At 32.2% G+C, this 16,763-nt stretch overlaps 2 protein-coding genes across 3 annotated transcripts in view; one reads left to right on the top strand and one right to left on the bottom strand.

Moving 5' to 3' along the window:
- Positions 1 to 3,592: 3,592 nt before the first annotated feature.
- Positions 3,593 to 14,795, top strand: LOC132735837 (acyl-CoA-binding domain-containing protein 5-like). Its single transcript, XM_060722846.1, has 7 exons — positions 3,593 to 3,794; positions 5,829 to 5,950; positions 6,852 to 7,242; positions 8,088 to 8,308; positions 9,921 to 9,953; positions 10,516 to 10,619; positions 11,112 to 14,795. The coding sequence occupies exons 1-7, from the start codon at positions 3,632 to 3,634 to the stop codon at positions 11,119 to 11,121; spliced, it is 1,044 nt and encodes a 347-aa protein (XP_060578829.1). The 5' UTR covers positions 3,593 to 3,631; the 3' UTR covers positions 11,122 to 14,795.
- LOC132735836 (CDK5 regulatory subunit-associated protein 3-like) overlaps positions 14,663 to 16,763 on the bottom strand; it is a 17,183-nt gene continuing 15,082 nt past the window's right edge. For both annotated transcript variants that reach the window (XM_060722844.1, XM_060722845.1), the window contains one exon: positions 14,663 to 15,560. In XM_060722844.1, coding sequence (XP_060578827.1) covers positions 15,489 to 15,560 — 72 coding nt within the window. In that variant the 3' untranslated portion in view covers positions 14,663 to 15,488. The remainder of the gene's footprint in view (positions 15,561 to 16,763) is intronic.

Below are 16,763 nucleotides of genomic sequence, written 5' to 3'. Positions count from 1 at the left end.
AGGTTGTTACAGCATTGTTACAGCATTGTTACAAATGTTACAAGAATTTGGAGTGAAATGAAAATTTCACAGATAATTGTTACAAATGTTACAGGTTGTTACAAATGTTACAGAACAAGCCTTAAAAATGACCAAAAAATCGGAATAAATAAGGTTACATAGATGTTACAATGTTGTTACGTACTTGTTACAGCATTGTTACAAATGTTACGAAGGTTGAGAATGAAATGAAAATTTCACAGATAATTGTTACAAATGTTACAGGTTGTTACAAGTGTTACAGCACAAGCCTTAAAAATGGTCAGAAAACGGAATTAATAAGGTTACATAGATGTTACAAGGTTGTTACAGCATTGTTACAGCATTGTTACAGCATTGTTACAAATGTTACAAGAATTTGGAGTGAAATGAAAATTTCACAGATAATTGTTACAAATGTTACAGGTTGTTACAAATGTTACAGAACAAGCCTTGAAAATGACCAAAAATCGGAATTAATAAGGTTACATAGATGTTACAAGGTTGTTACGTAGTTGTTACAGCATTGTTACAAATGTTACGAAGGTTGAGAATGAAATACAAATTTCACAGATAATTGTTACAAATGTTACAGGTTGTTACAAGTGTTACAGCACAAGCCTTAAAAATTGTCAGAAAACGGAATAAATAAGGTTACATAGATGTTACAAGGTTGTTACAGCATTGTTACAGCATTGTTACAAATGTTACAAGAATTTGGAGTGAAATGAAAATTTCACAGATAATTGTTACAAATGTTACAGGTTGTTACAAATGTTACAGAACAAGCCTTGAAAATGACCAAAAATCGGAATAAATAAGGTTACATAGATGTTACAAGGTTGTTACGTAGTTGTTACAGCATTGTTACAAATGTTACGAAGGTTGAGAATGAAATGAAAATTTCACAGATAATTGTTACAATTGTTACAGGTTGTTACAAGTGTTACAGCACAAGCCTTAAAAATGGTCAGAAAACGGAATTAATAAGGTTACATAGATGTTACAAGGTTGTTACAGCATTGTTACAGCATTGTTACAAATGTTACAAGAATTTGGAGTGAAATGAAAATTTCACAGATAATTGTTACAAATGTTACAGGTTGTTACAAATGTTACAGAACAAGCCTTGAAAATGACCAAAAATCGGAATTAATAAGGTTACATAGATGTTACAAGGTTGTTACGTAGTTGTTACAGCATTGTTACAAATGTTACGAAGGTTGAGAATGAAATGAAAATTTCACAGATAATTGTTACAATTGTTACAGGTTGTTACAAGTGTTACAGCACAAGCCTTAAAAATGGTCTGAAAACGGAATAAATAAGGTTACATAGATGTTACAAGGTTGTTACAGCATTGTTACAGCATTGTTACAAATGTTACAAGAATTTGGAGTGAAATGAAAATTTCACAGATAATTGTTACAAATGTTACAGGTTGTTACAAATGTTACAGCGTTAGCCTTTAAAATGGACAGAAATCGGAATAAATAGGTTACATAGATGTTACAAGGTTGTTACGTAGTTGTTACAGCAGTGTTACAAATGTTACGAGAGTAGAGAATGAAATGGAAATTTCACACGTAATTGTTACAAATGTTACAGGTTGTTACAAGTGTTACAGCACAAGCCTTAAAAATGGTTAGAAAACGGAATTACTAAGGTTACATAGATGTTACAAGGTTGTTACAGGATTGTTACAGCATTGTTACAAATGTTACAAGAATTTGGAGTGAAATGAAAATTTCACAGATAATTGTTACAAATGTTACAGGTTGTTACAAATGTTACAGAACAAGCCTTGAAAATGACCAAAAATCGGAATTAATAAGGTTACATAGATGTTACAAGGTTGTTACGTAGTTGTTACAGCATTGTTACAAATGTTACGAAGGTTGAGAATGAAATGAAAATTTCACAGATAATTGTTACAATTGTTACAGGTTGTTACAAGTGTTACAGCACAAGCCTTAAAAATGGTCAGAAAACGGAATTAATAAGGTTACATAGATGTTACAAGGTTGTTACAGCATTGTTACAGCATTGTTACAGTATTGTTACAAATGTTACAAGAATTTGGAGTGAAATGAAAATTTCACAGATAATTGTTACAAATGTTACAGGTTGTTACAAATGTTACAGAACAAGCCTTGAAAATGACCAAAAATCGGAATTAATAAGGTTACATAGATGTTACAAGGTTGTTACAGCATTGTTACAGCATTGTTACAAATGTTACGAGAGTTTTGAGTGAAATGAAAATTTCACAGATAAGAAATTCAAGCAACAAACTTGTTACAAATGTTACTGAATTCACATGCGTTACGTAGGTGTTACTTAGTGTTACGCTTGTAACAAATGGCAATAGTTTCGTTAAATTGCGCCCATTTTGTGCCCTACGTGCAAGTGGGTAAGGTTGTCAAGTTCCAGCCCGCTTAACTATGTTCTATTCTACCTACTTGCTACAATTCTGTCTTACTTTTGTTGTTAAAATGGTTAAAAAATGTGGATCTTGTATATCTTCCTATTAGATAAATGATATATAAAAAAAATCCTACTTTGAATTTAAAAAGCATGCCATGTATTAATGACTAGTAAGGTTTTCAATAAGAAACACACATAGTATAGTTCACAGTGGTTGTATGGTCATGTCAGACTGCACATATAAATGTTGTTTTCACTTCACACAGATGGTTCAAGTATATTAACATAGACACCAGCACCTACAGTGGTTAAATTTTGTATTCTGAAATAACACAAGTTTTAATTTTGATATTTCTCACTAAAACAGGCTTATATTGATTTCTTTTTTTAACTTTAACAACACGACATATATCTGACTGTCATTGCAGAGATGTGAACGTTTATATATATTTGATTCTTTTCTCATTTAATATTGGCTCTTTATGTGTTGTCCCTTTTGTATGTAACTTAATGGTTATTTGAAAAATTAGGTATTTTCCATACTTTGTTGATATTAATTAAATTGATACATTTAATTTACAGTATAAATATCTATAGGCACACCAAATCATTTCTTCCTATCTTAAGTGTTGGAGGTTTTTTCTTTCACTTCCACTGATTTTTAAAGGTTTTACCTTTAATCATTAACAGAAAATATTCATTACTCAGATGTAACACAAGTAAAAAATAATATCTAGGAAGATACTGATTACAAACTGTAAAAGAAATTGACATTTGTCACAAGTACATTTGTATACAAAAGTAGATCCAAACCAGTCTGTATATCCATGTAGACTGATCCAGCGTTATCCTGCCTGAAGATAGTTCAGTCTTAGATATTGAAATACTTTTGACGTTTAGCAGACTGTTCCAATATCAAAACTTGGCAAATCCATTACACATATCTGGCAGATTAGAAGTCAGATAATGATCTACATATATCACATTAGCTTGCTTATTATTGAGACAGACTGTCTATAAAACATTGGTCCAAATGTAACTTCCAAGACAATGAAAAGGTAAAAATGCAGGTACAAAAAGTAACAAATGTTTTTAGAAAATAAAGTACATGTAGCTTATAAGAAGAAATTAATTGCTGCACTGTATATCTGTATATTATCTTGTTGTATTTCAGATAGTAGAAGCTATGCCACAGACACAGGTTGTTGGTGATTTTATGGAAGTGTTAGGTAGTTTCTATGAGGTTGTAGATGAAGATTCACCAATGAAGACAAGAGCTGCACCTAATGGTATGTCACTAGATGATGGATATAACACGGAACATTCCACTGATACTTCTACTGAACAAGGTATCATTTTGTCAGATCATTTTGAGGTATTTAATAAGGTGTCTTATTGACATCTGTGTTTATTAAATTGATGAATGGTAGCAGTAGGGACTAGGCTAAACAATTTCTTCTGAAAGCCACACCTACTTTTCTAAATTGATTTACCAAGCAGAAGTGACAATTTTATTTTCTGTTTCTACAGGTTTAAATGTAATTTATGCAACTAGGAAAAACAATTAATAAAATTTAAGTGAATTTCATGTATGCAAAAATAAAACTTTAATGCATGCGAAAAATGCAAAAATATGTTCACAAAGTTCATGCTGTTTATTAGGAGATGTTTTTTTACTGCTTTCTGTTTGTAATCAGGTTTTGTAATGGACAGAATCATTGTCATAAAGTGTCCAGGTGCATATTGTCTGGTTTATTAGTTAAGCTCAATAGCGAAACAAGTTCTTGCAATGTATTTCAGTCATGTACGAGGTATGATCAAAAGTTCTCTGCCCGATATACTTCTAGCCACTACATGGACATTTACACACAAAATGTAGATACCGATATCTTATTGAAGATTACTGACTAAGTTACATGCGATTTTATATGGATTAAGTAACATAAACACACTTTGATCAGTAGAGGGGTGTGTCATTTAGACTAAATGGAGAAAGTTGAAATCAGAGCCATCATTAAGTACATGTACATGTACCTCTGTAAGAAAGGGATGTCCCCCAAAGAAATCCATAACAACTTCATGGATACACTTTGGAAGGAGTCCCCTTCATATAGCACTGTGAAAAAATGGGCTGCTGAATTTAAGACGGGCAGGGAGAGCATTGGAGATGGTGAGGCGCCTGGGCGGCCAAAAGGGGCCACCAATAGCAAACTGACTCAAGGAGCTCTGCTCCAGCACGACAATTCACACATCCCAAGTTGTGATGGCTGCTGCAACCATCTGTGGCTTTGAAATTCTTCCCCATCCCCCATATTCTCCGGACTTGGGCCCCCTCTGAGTTCTTCCTGTTTCCGAAACTGAAAACCAACCTTCGTGGTAGACGTTTTGGAAGCAATGAAGGTGTCATGGAGGCGGTTTATGAGTTCTTTGAGGACCAAATAGAGAGTTCTATTTTGAAGGCTTAAACATGTAGGAGCACAGGTGGGCAAAGTGCATTGATGTGAAGGGCGAAAGTTAGACCATTAGTTGGGTTCTCTGACTACCGGAAGTACATCGGGCCAAGAACTTTTTGATCAAATCTCGTAATATTTACATAAGACCTTGCCTTGTGACAATTTCTTGCCACTTGTCTTAAGAAAGAAAGATGAAATATTTCAGCTAATACTGTAAAACACTTATTATTTGCGAGCAATTTATTTTCGCTAATATTCGCGAGTTTTCTAAGACGCGAATTCATATTTCTCGCGAATATTTCACTTTGTCTATACACTTATCCGAAAATGCGTACAAATGGATATATATTTTCGGGAAAGTATCAAAACCAGTTCTAGTTACGATCAGTGGCATCTTCAACCAACTTATTGGCTAAAGTCTCCATCAGTGTCTCTGTTACGGGCAGCCCGCTGTCAGTCACAGACGCCCTCTTAAAGAACAAAGTTATCTTTTTACTAGACATCACAGAAGTACGGCAGACTAGAATGGGATACGAAACATTCAATACTAGAATTACTAGTAACAATGTTAGAGGCACGGAGTATAATCAGGGACAATACATGACAAACGCACTGAACACATATCAAATAATTATCAAACTTTATTGACATATTTTTAGACAGACGGTTTCACTTAACAAGAAGATTAGCAAGCTATCAGAAAATTCGATATAGATATAAATGCATTCGTCGCACAATAAACGACGCAAAGTTAGTGAACGGACAGGACAGAAAATATCCGAATGACATCGGGTTTCCGGTTTCACATTTTTCGGGAAGACTCAAATTCATGTTGACGCGAAATTATTATTTTGAACATTTTGCCGCAAATTCGCGAAATAAGGTTCTAGCGGAAAATAAGTGTTTTACAGTATTATATTATATATACAGGAGATTTATCAGAGAATCATGTAGAAGATGAGAATATAGAGGAGACTATACAAGGCAAGGGTAACACTGTACAGAGTAGTGATAGTGAGGAGGAATTCTGTGACACTTCAGCTGATCTAGAGGTATACTAGCTTCTTGTGAATATATAATATATTATTGGCCCTTACTGTTTTTGTTATGCAAATTTTCCATAAGCCAATGGGAGTTATTATTACTGTTAATTCAAATGTACCATATGACAAAAAAATTTGTGACAGGTAACAATATTTTTCTACAGTAAAAATCTGAAAAAATAGAAACAGTTTCACAATGTAGTATTTGTTCAGTGTGATAAATTAAAATAACACATAGGTTAGTAACAGCAAAAAATATCACTCCTCGTAAAAATACTCTTACCTTCAGCTCACACCTCAGGTAACAGTTTCTCCCCCAGGATAATGTATTTACTGGTACTCACAAACCTATATGTCATTTATAATGTCATTTGTTTCAATAACTTTAATGAAGTTAGAATAAACATATAAGAATCTACTCTGGCTGCTGGTACTGAAGGGAATACGAAGCTAGAGGGTAACTCTTTAAGGCTATAAGAAGCCTCTGCTGAGTTACTACTATACAATTACTGGAACATTAGAGGTATTTGTTCCCACTAGTACAGATAGCCATTGTTTTGATACTTACAATGTATTGTATGCTTTAGCAATGGAATTACATGGAATGATATTATTCTAACGGTATCACTTGTTTTAACTTGTGGACAATTGTTATTGTCTTGTTCTTATCAAAGATATATATGGTCCATTTGTGCTGAATTTTTGATTGTGAAAATTTGGAGATGTCAGAGCATTTCATCACTTTGGTGCAGTAAGGGGTTAACTCCTCCTTAAAAAATTTAATAGGAGTTAACCCGTTACCACACTAGGTGACAAGTTGTGATATACTTACTATATGATATGCTTCCAAATATAATACAGATTCAGCTGATTTATTGGCATATTATACATATTGATTTTTTCATTCTAGATACTGGGAGTAAACAAATTGTCAAATGGGCCAGTCCAAACTACTGCCCAAGCTAAATCTGCTAAAGTGAGTAAAGTGCGGTTTACAGACACGAATGGTGTAGGATCATCATACAGTGAGACTGTCCACGTTGCTCAAGGTTTCCCCTTTATATCATCAAACAATATGAATGGTGAAGAGGACATATTGTTAGAAACAAGTAAACCATTAAGCTCTGCTGGGAGGGCTAATAAACAAAATGGGGATTTAAGTACAGATATCAGTGTTCTAAATGTTTCGGCTAATAATTCAAATGTTGTGGGCGTGGTTGATGAAGGTGAGGAGCCACCAGAGGGCGGGGACAAAGGTCAACAAAAAAATTCAAAATCAAGTCAAGGCAGTAGAAGATCAGGTAAAGTATACATAAATTTGTGTCATCAAAACATATTCTTTGTGATTTATTGGTGACAGCATGTTTATATTCTATATTTTCAAGTAAATAGTCATCAAAGAGTATTTCACTATCTAGCCCATGTAGATTGTGTAATTTATACACACAATTTAGATTTCCCATCTTACATGCATAATAGCCCAGTTATTCAAAGCCTTTTATTTAGAGAATGTATGTAATGATTGGGTCAAAAGATCTAATAACATTTTCTTTGGCACCCACTACTAGCCTTTACTAAAATTTGACAGAAAGTTAACATTTGTAGAATATGTTAGGAGTAAATAAATGGTTGATAAGCTTTAATTACATTGTTGTTTATATATTAAATAATCCTTATCTCAGTTTATTTTCTGTTTTAATAAGAACTTGAGTAACACAAATAATACTTTAATTAGTATAGTATTGACTGGTATACTGGTCAAATAAAATTGAGATAATTATTTTATAACAGGAATATGCTTTTTGTGTAGGGTTAAACTTTTAGCCATTTATATACTCCATATTAATACAGTGTATAGACATTAAGTCTACATGCTGTTATGGGAAGAAGGTACAAGTTGAAATATCTAAGCTACCAAGTATGGAACAGTGATCAGAAGAAGTTGTTTCTGTCATTGCAAGACAGGGTAGCCATTGAATAAAATAGGCTTGCAAGACAGAGTACAGTGATTTTGTTATATACTGTGGTTAAAAAATAGATAAATACAGAATCCCTAAAGAAAGCCCAACACGGCAAAATTGAAAATGTTGCAGGCTCGGTTTGTGTTATACATGTAAGTGACACATATAAATTTTATATTTTAAAGGATCATCTAGAACAAATCTACAGGGTACTGGAGGAAGAAGAGCATTACTGCCTGGGGGCGGGGCAGGTGGAGGGGGAGGGAATGGGGAGCAGAACCTGAACCTAGAAAGTGGTGGAGACGTTAACGAGCAAATAACTACAGTTCTAGTCAGATTACAACAAGATATGGCAAATGTTCTAGATAGACTTAACAGATTAGAGGCAAACACAAAACAAAGACAGGTATTTTATATAATGTCATTCTCATCTATTTAGAAAGCTTAGGATGATCCTATTGGTATCATTTAGTTAATATTGCTGGAAAATTTTAACAAGTAAAAAAAAGACTTACTTTTATTACATGCTTTTCGGTGGTTTATAGAAATATATCAGTGATATAAAACTGGTAATTTCACTGTTTGAAACAGTGAAATTACCACTTTGATAATTTCACTGTTTTAAATTTAAGCCCCTAATGTGTTTCAGTGAAATACCAGCGTGCACAGTACTGGGTACCAACTTAATGACGTGACGTCGTAAATGACGTCACATTGTATTATTATTTGGCGCGCTTTTTCATTCAGTATTAGGTTTAATGTCTTTTTAAAACGTTTCTTTGCATGTAATTCAAAGAAAATTTGTTTAGTTTAGTGTAAGATCGAAATATATTTCACCTTGTGAACACCAAAAGTTCATATTTCACTCGTGGCTGCGCCACTCGTGAAATATACCTTTTGGTGCTCACTTGGTGAAATATATTCCAATCTTACACTTAACTTTACAAATATCCTCTATTTATTTATGTATTTTACTAGTATGAACTGTTTGTTTGTTTCATTTTACGCCTTTTCCCAACAGTATTTCAGTCATATAGGCAGGTAGTTTCCTAACCATTGTTCCTGGAGAGTTACACCAGTACTAGACTACCTTCCTCTGTGCTAAACTACCAAAGCATCTCCCGGGGATCGAACCCACGCCAGAGACGTAACTGGATTAGAAGTCATCGACTCTAACCCCTCGACCACGGAGGCGTAAGAACTGTTACGTCTTTACTTGCATGAATGATTTACGATTATAGCAAATAAGCACATTTTTTGATAGCCTTGGTGTCTGCAGGTACATGGAAATATAGGAAGCTTATATTATACAACACAAAAGTTACAAACAAGTTCATCTGGCCAGCCATTATAAATATAAATTACATTTTTCTTTAAGTACTTGTTTCAATGACATTGAATATTTAGCCTCAATAGAGTTTTAAAACAAAGAGGATTCCTTCTTGACAAATACCAAATAGTGAAGGTTTACAAGTTGTTTGAACTTCATTATAAGAAAAAGGTACATGTATTTCAAATATTATTTTCATAGAGGAGTAATGATGAGGTTTTTTTATGATGCTATTTACTTTGATTGTAAGACATCTATTTAAAGTGAATTGGAAGGTCTCTAATACAATAAATAATAGCTCTGATAATATATAAATAACACATGGGTTTGTGGGTAACAGTAGAAATATCATACCAAGGAAAATACTGTCACCAGAGGCATAATATATGTGGTGCAAGGTATGTAATAGTAATGAAAGGTACACAATGTATCAACCATGTACGTGAATGAAATATTAAACTTGTTAAAGGGCTCCACTGAGGTTTTTTTTTAATATCTTGAGACTAAAAATAACTTCCTGGATTAGATGTAGGTCTAGACCAATAACTTGTGCCCCAGCTGTTCTATGTAAGGCTTTCAAATTTTATGTTTTTAGGCTTTTTGACCTCACTGGAGTTCCTTTAATGTTAAACTTGTATAAAGATTTTAATGCTTATTTTCAAATGTTGTATTTTATATTTTTTCTTAGAAAAATGAGTCATCTCAGAGTAGCTCAATATTTGTAAGTATTTTTAAATGTCAGTTGTTTGTTTATGTTCATCTGAATATGATTTGATCAAGCATAAATCATACTTATTTAATTGTAAAATGACAGTTTTAAACTGATTTTATTCACACATTATTCTTTAGATAAGAATAATTTTAATACTGGATAATTCACAAAAATTGTCAAATTTTTTCCTTCCTAGTCAGTTTTAACCAAGTTAACCAATGGAAAACTATGGTTATAAGATTGATGAATGTTGGTAGGCTGGTGGTTACAATCCTCTCAATACATGACTCCAATTTATATTCTCCAGTGATTTTCACCAAATGTTCCCTTTAATGATCATCAGCAAGAGTACTGGTGTATATTTTTAGGATTTTATTATTTTAGGGCAGAATTATTGCCCTTGGTTTCGTTTTTCAGAACTATATGTTATATGGGCAAAAATTCTGTTTTGTTACAATTTCCTTACATTTATTTATGTCTTTATGTAATATATTTAGGTTGATTGAATGTTACTATAAATAGAAATGTATATACAGTATTACTGTATAAAAGTTATCATGTATTATTTCAGAACTGGGGGCCATTTGCTAACAGGACCGGTAGAGCAGCATTTTTCTTCCTAGTTTGGCCAATTTTAGTTCACCTGGCATTATCATATTTCTTTAGAAGAAGGAGGTTAGTTATCCTTAATAAACTAAAATTAAACTGTTATATTTTATAAAAAACATTAGTTGAAAATACGCTTTCAATAGCATTGCATGTATAATTTAAAACATTGATGACAACAACTTTAAATATTTTCATGATAAATGTAATTTCTTTAAGGGAGTTTTTTTGACATGTCCAGACTTGATATAATTTTTTCAAGATTAATCTTCCATTACATGTAGGTCTAGACCCATACCTAGTGTGCAAAATTTCAAAAAAAATATTGTGCACTCTGTTTTTCGAGAATAATTATTTAAATTATAAAGAATATACATTTTCACTTTTCACTCAAATCAGGCTAAAAATGGCAAAAAATACCATATTGAATTTATTTCTGAAAATATTTCTTTATTGTCTTTTGCATATCTTTCTGCTTTAAATGTCCCAGTTGACCCTCAATGGAGTCCCTTCAAAAGAAATGCATATTTTTTATCATATATAATATTTCTTTATTTTCAGGAGAAGATAAACAAAGAGTTGTTGAAGGAGATGTATTTTTAAATTGATAGTTTTTATTTATAATTCTATTTGTTAGTGATGTGTATGATTATGTTATAGTACTGAATAGTTTCATGTCAGGAATTTTAATTTTAATCTTTTTTTACAAATCATTAACAGTATTTTAATAAAAATCCTCAATTACTGGTTGGGGAGATAACTTCGGCTGGTTGATAAACTCGGCTTTTAATTATCTAATCGACTTATCGGCTTTTTTAATGTAATCAAGCTCACCATCTTGTACGAACGCTGGAATTTGACAATATCTGGAAATTTTGTCAAGTTTGGTAAGATATTTAAAACATAGCACAGACATTTACCCGTTTGTTTACAAAACATGCCTATAAATAGTACGGGAAATCCGATTGCTGTACGCATGCGCAGTAGATGCTCATTTTGAGACCCATAGAGGGTTACTTTTATATATTGACCGACTACCGGTAAAGCAGACGATGTTCACGGATACATTTTGTAGATGAATTTAGAATCAATTTTGTCTTGCAAACTCAGAAAAAAATCTGATTGCACAAATAATCACAAATGTAATCTTTTAGTGCAATGGATTGAAAAACTGATGTTAAATGCTCCTTTATATGTTATTGTGTAGGTTGAATACCACTGAAATAATTTCTTCTTCACTCTGTTAAATTACGAAGTTACCAAAGCCAAAATACTTTTGAATCACTAATTCTAAAACTACATATTTCGTAAGTTAATAAATGAAAAATGCATGTCTTTTTACAAAAAAAGTAGATCTATCTGAGTTTTTTGTTGTTGTTTTTTTTACATAACATTGTATAAAAGTAACAGACCTTATTGAAAATTTCTGATAAAAATATTTTTTTATTTTACATATATGAATAGCAGAGGAATAATAAAATGTCTAAATATGTTATTCTACGTTTTAATTTACTCATTAAAAATGATTTAAGAAGAAAAACAAAGAGCCGAAATTATCAACTCGCGCATGTTAAAAATGTGCTTTTTACGTACCTCTTCCAGGGCCTCTCAAAATTACCCGTCTTGTTTCTAAATATAACTTTTATGGTGATACCGGAATATCGAAGAGCTGAAGTTTATTATGGTGCAAGATTCATCAGGATACGTAAACAAATAAATGAAATATGCCCCAAAAACACCGATTTTCGGCCGAGTTTATCTCCCAAACCAGTAATGCTAATTTTGGGAATAAGATTGCTGTGACCAATTTGTACCATTGTCAGTGTTAATTATTTATGTTAAGATAAAAGTAAATTATTCCATTTCACTGCCATTACAAAGATTCAAAGTCTTGAATGTCAGTTTATTTATATATACATGCTGTTGAAAGGGTTCAAATATTTTTTTTTTCATTTAAGTTAATTATTTGTACTATTTCCACAATAGTGAAGTAGTTTCATGAATTCAATAACAGATGTCATAGTTGATTTACATTAAACATTACAGTATTATGATTTTAAAGTTTATTGAAAACTTTTTCAAGTCCTTAATTTAAAAGTGAGAGTGTACTGTGATGGGTCAGTCAGTAGTCGTATCACATCATCTTGTCATCTGTCTGATCAACAACTATAGAAGGAATGATTGTTGATTCATGTAGCTTAATAGGACACTGTCCAAAAGATGACCTCTATTCATTGTAAGGTCAGCAGGTCAAGGTCACCTGGGCCTTGACCATTATGTCTGAACACTTCAGTCAACAATCTTATGATGATTTAGTGTAGATGTAAGTCATGACTTGTCACAGGTCATAGTAATATTGTATAAATTCTTTGTCCTATCAATAACCTCTAAGTGTGTCAAACTGTCTGAACATTTCCTATATGAGGCCCCTATTGATTGGAGGTCATAAGGTCAGGATCTCAGTTAAGCATGAAATACTAGTCTAATCATGAACAAGAGATTCCTCTGTCAAAATTTTGTTCAAATTTAACACCTGACTTTTATAATATATGCATAAGTATGTAAATATGCCACTGTTAACAGCAAATGGAGTGGGGTTATAAGTGTCCTTTAGGCACACTTTGCTTATCTTGAGCTGATGCATGGACAGCTTTTGATAGGGGAAAGTATTTTGTTTTCTTTTTACCAATATTTCATCTTCTGTTATTTTTTTTATCTGTATGATGTACTCTAATTGAGAGGTAAAATTATTAATTATAGATTCAATTTTAAACAGATATGAATTAACCTTGCTTTCACATTATTATTTACACTTTTTTTTAATTGAATGAATGTGATTGTTTTTAATTATCCTCACCTGGCTCTTTATTGTACTGTAGTGTTGTACATGTATACTGATTGTAGATCATGGTGTTAAAATATTGAAAAAATATGCCCATGCAATTTCGGAATTGCCTTGATATTCAAGGTCAAATATTACCGGTAAGTTCAGGAAAATTCATCATTATATTTTATTTATTAATCTCCTGCCATATAGCTAGAAGGGCATCGTCTGTTTGTGTGTCTGACCATATCTTGGTCACATTTAAGTGTTGGCTCCATAACTTTTAAATTGATAAAATGTTTTTAAAATAACTTGGCACAAATGACCACCACCATAATACAATGAGCAGAAATTAACTTCCAGGTTGTCACTCCACCATTGGGTCAAGGTCTAAACACATTTCCCAATAATTTGCCAAAAGTTAAATAAAAATAATTATATTCTTTTTACTAACTGTTATTTTATTTATAAGTATAACGGACATTTAATTGGTAAAAAGAAAGAGTGTAAATAATGTTTTTGTTTGAGATGAGTGTTTCAGTGAAGTATAAATGATTATTGTTTTGTATCAACATTATATGGATAAATTCAACTGTGATATTCATTTCCGTTAATGTAGTATTAAGTAAATGATTCAATATAGTGACTTGTTTTGTTGTTTTATTATTTCCAAATAATTTTATTATATCTAACACCCTAGTAAACTAAGCATGGACAAAGTTAAATTGTCTAATAGCAGACATGCACTTTAGTAAGTTCACAGTCTTGATATTATAGGTTCAAGTTTGTTGGCACTTGAAATGTTCGCTTACGTTACCAGTATATAGGCAGGCTGACTGTGTGCTTGTTCTGTTATTCATAAACATGCAAAGTTTCATTACAAAATAATTCTTAAGTATGGATCCTTATTGACAGACTCTCTTGTCAAATTTGTACATAAGATTTCTTTAAATTTTCTTGTGGTTTATATAACCAATTACATTGTAATACATTTTTTAAGCACACAGCAGAAACTAACGCAACATTATAAACCTTATATAATAATCGTACAAGGTCAATGTCACAAATACTCCAGCCTCATGTCTATTGGGCATCTACACCAGTTGAAGATCTCCCTTTATAGTTTACCAGCAGGGGTTATTACTCTCAAAGGCAGCTGAAGATATTTTCTAGTCAGCTGGTGATTTTAGATTCGATAACAGATACATGGTTTTAGTATAGTTAAAATGTTTTATTCTTCATTTCAATAAATTAAAATATCTGAATATAACAAAAGATAGAAACAAAACATTTTCCCATGCACCAAAATTGCATCTCATCTTTTATTAACATTAATTTTATTGTAAATAATTAAGATAAATAAATGTATTTACACCAAATTGCCACATTCTTTGAGCATTTTAGATCATCCCAACAAAAACTTAAAAATTCCTAAAAAAAAACACCAAAACAAATTTTCCTTAAACAAATAGTGTTAATTAAAAAATCTTAGGAATCTGATTTCATTTCATTAACATGATGTATCCATTCAATATCATATGCAGAAATGTGTATGATAAAATATTTATTACCAATGAAATCATCCAACAAATAATAATGAAAGAAAGATAATGTTGTTTTAATAATATTGGTTAAAACATATTTGGAATATATTTTTGCTAGTGAATTCCATTGCCTTAAGGAATCAATATCAAAGAATATTTTCAGTCTGCCTGCAGACACTTAAACCTCTATACCAACAACAAGATGGCAGCACTTATAGCTGTTAAATGTACTTTTGTATCATAGGCCCTGCTCTAATAACAACCCTGGCGATCACAAGTCTCTCAGAAATTACTATATCAATTCATATAGATATACATGTATTCATTTTTTTTACAGAAAAAATCTCCTTCACTGTAACTACTTAAGACACAGATTTTATGGTTTGATATTATCAAACTTTTGATTTCGTTTTAAACCCATTTTTCCCCATTTTGTGAAACAAATGAGTATCTAATTACACTATGATATTATTTCACTGTCAACAAAATTCTTCTTTGCTTATATAATTAATATAATCTGCTGGTACTAAATTTCGATAAAATGTTCACCACTGTATTATAATTCTATCATCAAATAGTGTTGATTTCTCCCATGATATTAACTGGTCTGTTCTTATATCGCTTAGATATTTCACCTTCCATCTGTAATAGAAAATAATTTAAATTATTAACTCTTAACATGCTGGTACTAAAACTAAACATACCAAGATCAGTCCGTATTATCTGTGCCGCCCGATCATGATATGCCTTGTTCATTGTTCAGTCTGTGCTTTTTATAATTTTCCCTAAAATGATGAAGTTGGGGCATCCGTAGCTGAGTGGTTAAGGTCGTTGACTTCAAACCACTTGCCCCTCACCGCTGTGGGTTCGAATCCCGACGGGCTTTAAATTCTTTCATGTGAGGAAGCTATCCAGCTAGCTTACGGAATGTCGGTGGTTCTACTCAGGTGCCCGTTTGTGCCTGAAATAATACACGGAAGGGCACCTGAGGTCTTCCTCCACCAGTAAAAAAAAGCTGGAATGTAGCGATATGACCTATTCTGTGTTGATGTGACATAAAACCTAAACAAACAAACAAACTAAAATGATGAATGGTTTTGTCCGAAAAGTTTGTATAACATATTTACTGTGGTTAAGTAAAACTATTGCATTCCTTTTATAATACTTAGTAAAATGTATCATTAAAATTCAGTTATTATATATTATCTACTGTAAAAACAGATAGTATTTGTAGCAGATATTTGTTAGTAAAATCTTTAAGCATACAATTGACTGTTTCCAATATAGAAAATACAGGTTACAGCTTGGATAAACAAGAGCCTGGTTTGAGCCGGGTGATGCTCCCCGAATAGGTTTTGGACACAGGAAAGTACACCTCTTGTAGTTTCAGAGTTAAAGTGCAATAATTCCAAAATTAGGCAAGGCAGAGTTACTGTTCTTTGCACTGCACTTCTAATCAATGTGATCTATCAACCTACAAAGTTTCTTGATGATATCTCTTATGATTTCCAAGTTATGTCCCGGACAACTTCAAAAGGTAAAAATAAACAAAGGGCAATAACTCCAGAGTTAGGCACGGCAGAGTTATGATTCTTGTGCACTGCACATCTACCCATTGAGATATATCTACCTACAAAGTTTCATGTTGATATCTCTTATAGTTTTACAGCTATGTCCTGGACAAGGTTTTTCTAAAAGGGGAGATAATTCAAAAATAAGCTTAACAGAGTTATGGTTCTTTTGCACTGCACCTCTACTCAATGAGATCTATCTACCTACAATGTTTCATCTTGATATCTCTTATAGTTTTAGAGTTATGTTCCGGACAAAGTTCAAAGTGTTAAA

The sequence above is a fragment of the Ruditapes philippinarum genome, unplaced genomic scaffold, assembly GCF_026571515.1.
Source record: "Ruditapes philippinarum isolate M1 unplaced genomic scaffold, ASM2657151v2 ctg1429_1_1_1_1, whole genome shotgun sequence".
NCBI lineage: Eukaryota > Metazoa > Mollusca > Bivalvia > Venerida > Veneridae > Ruditapes > Ruditapes philippinarum.
This window is presented reverse-complemented; position numbering and strand designations above follow the sequence as displayed.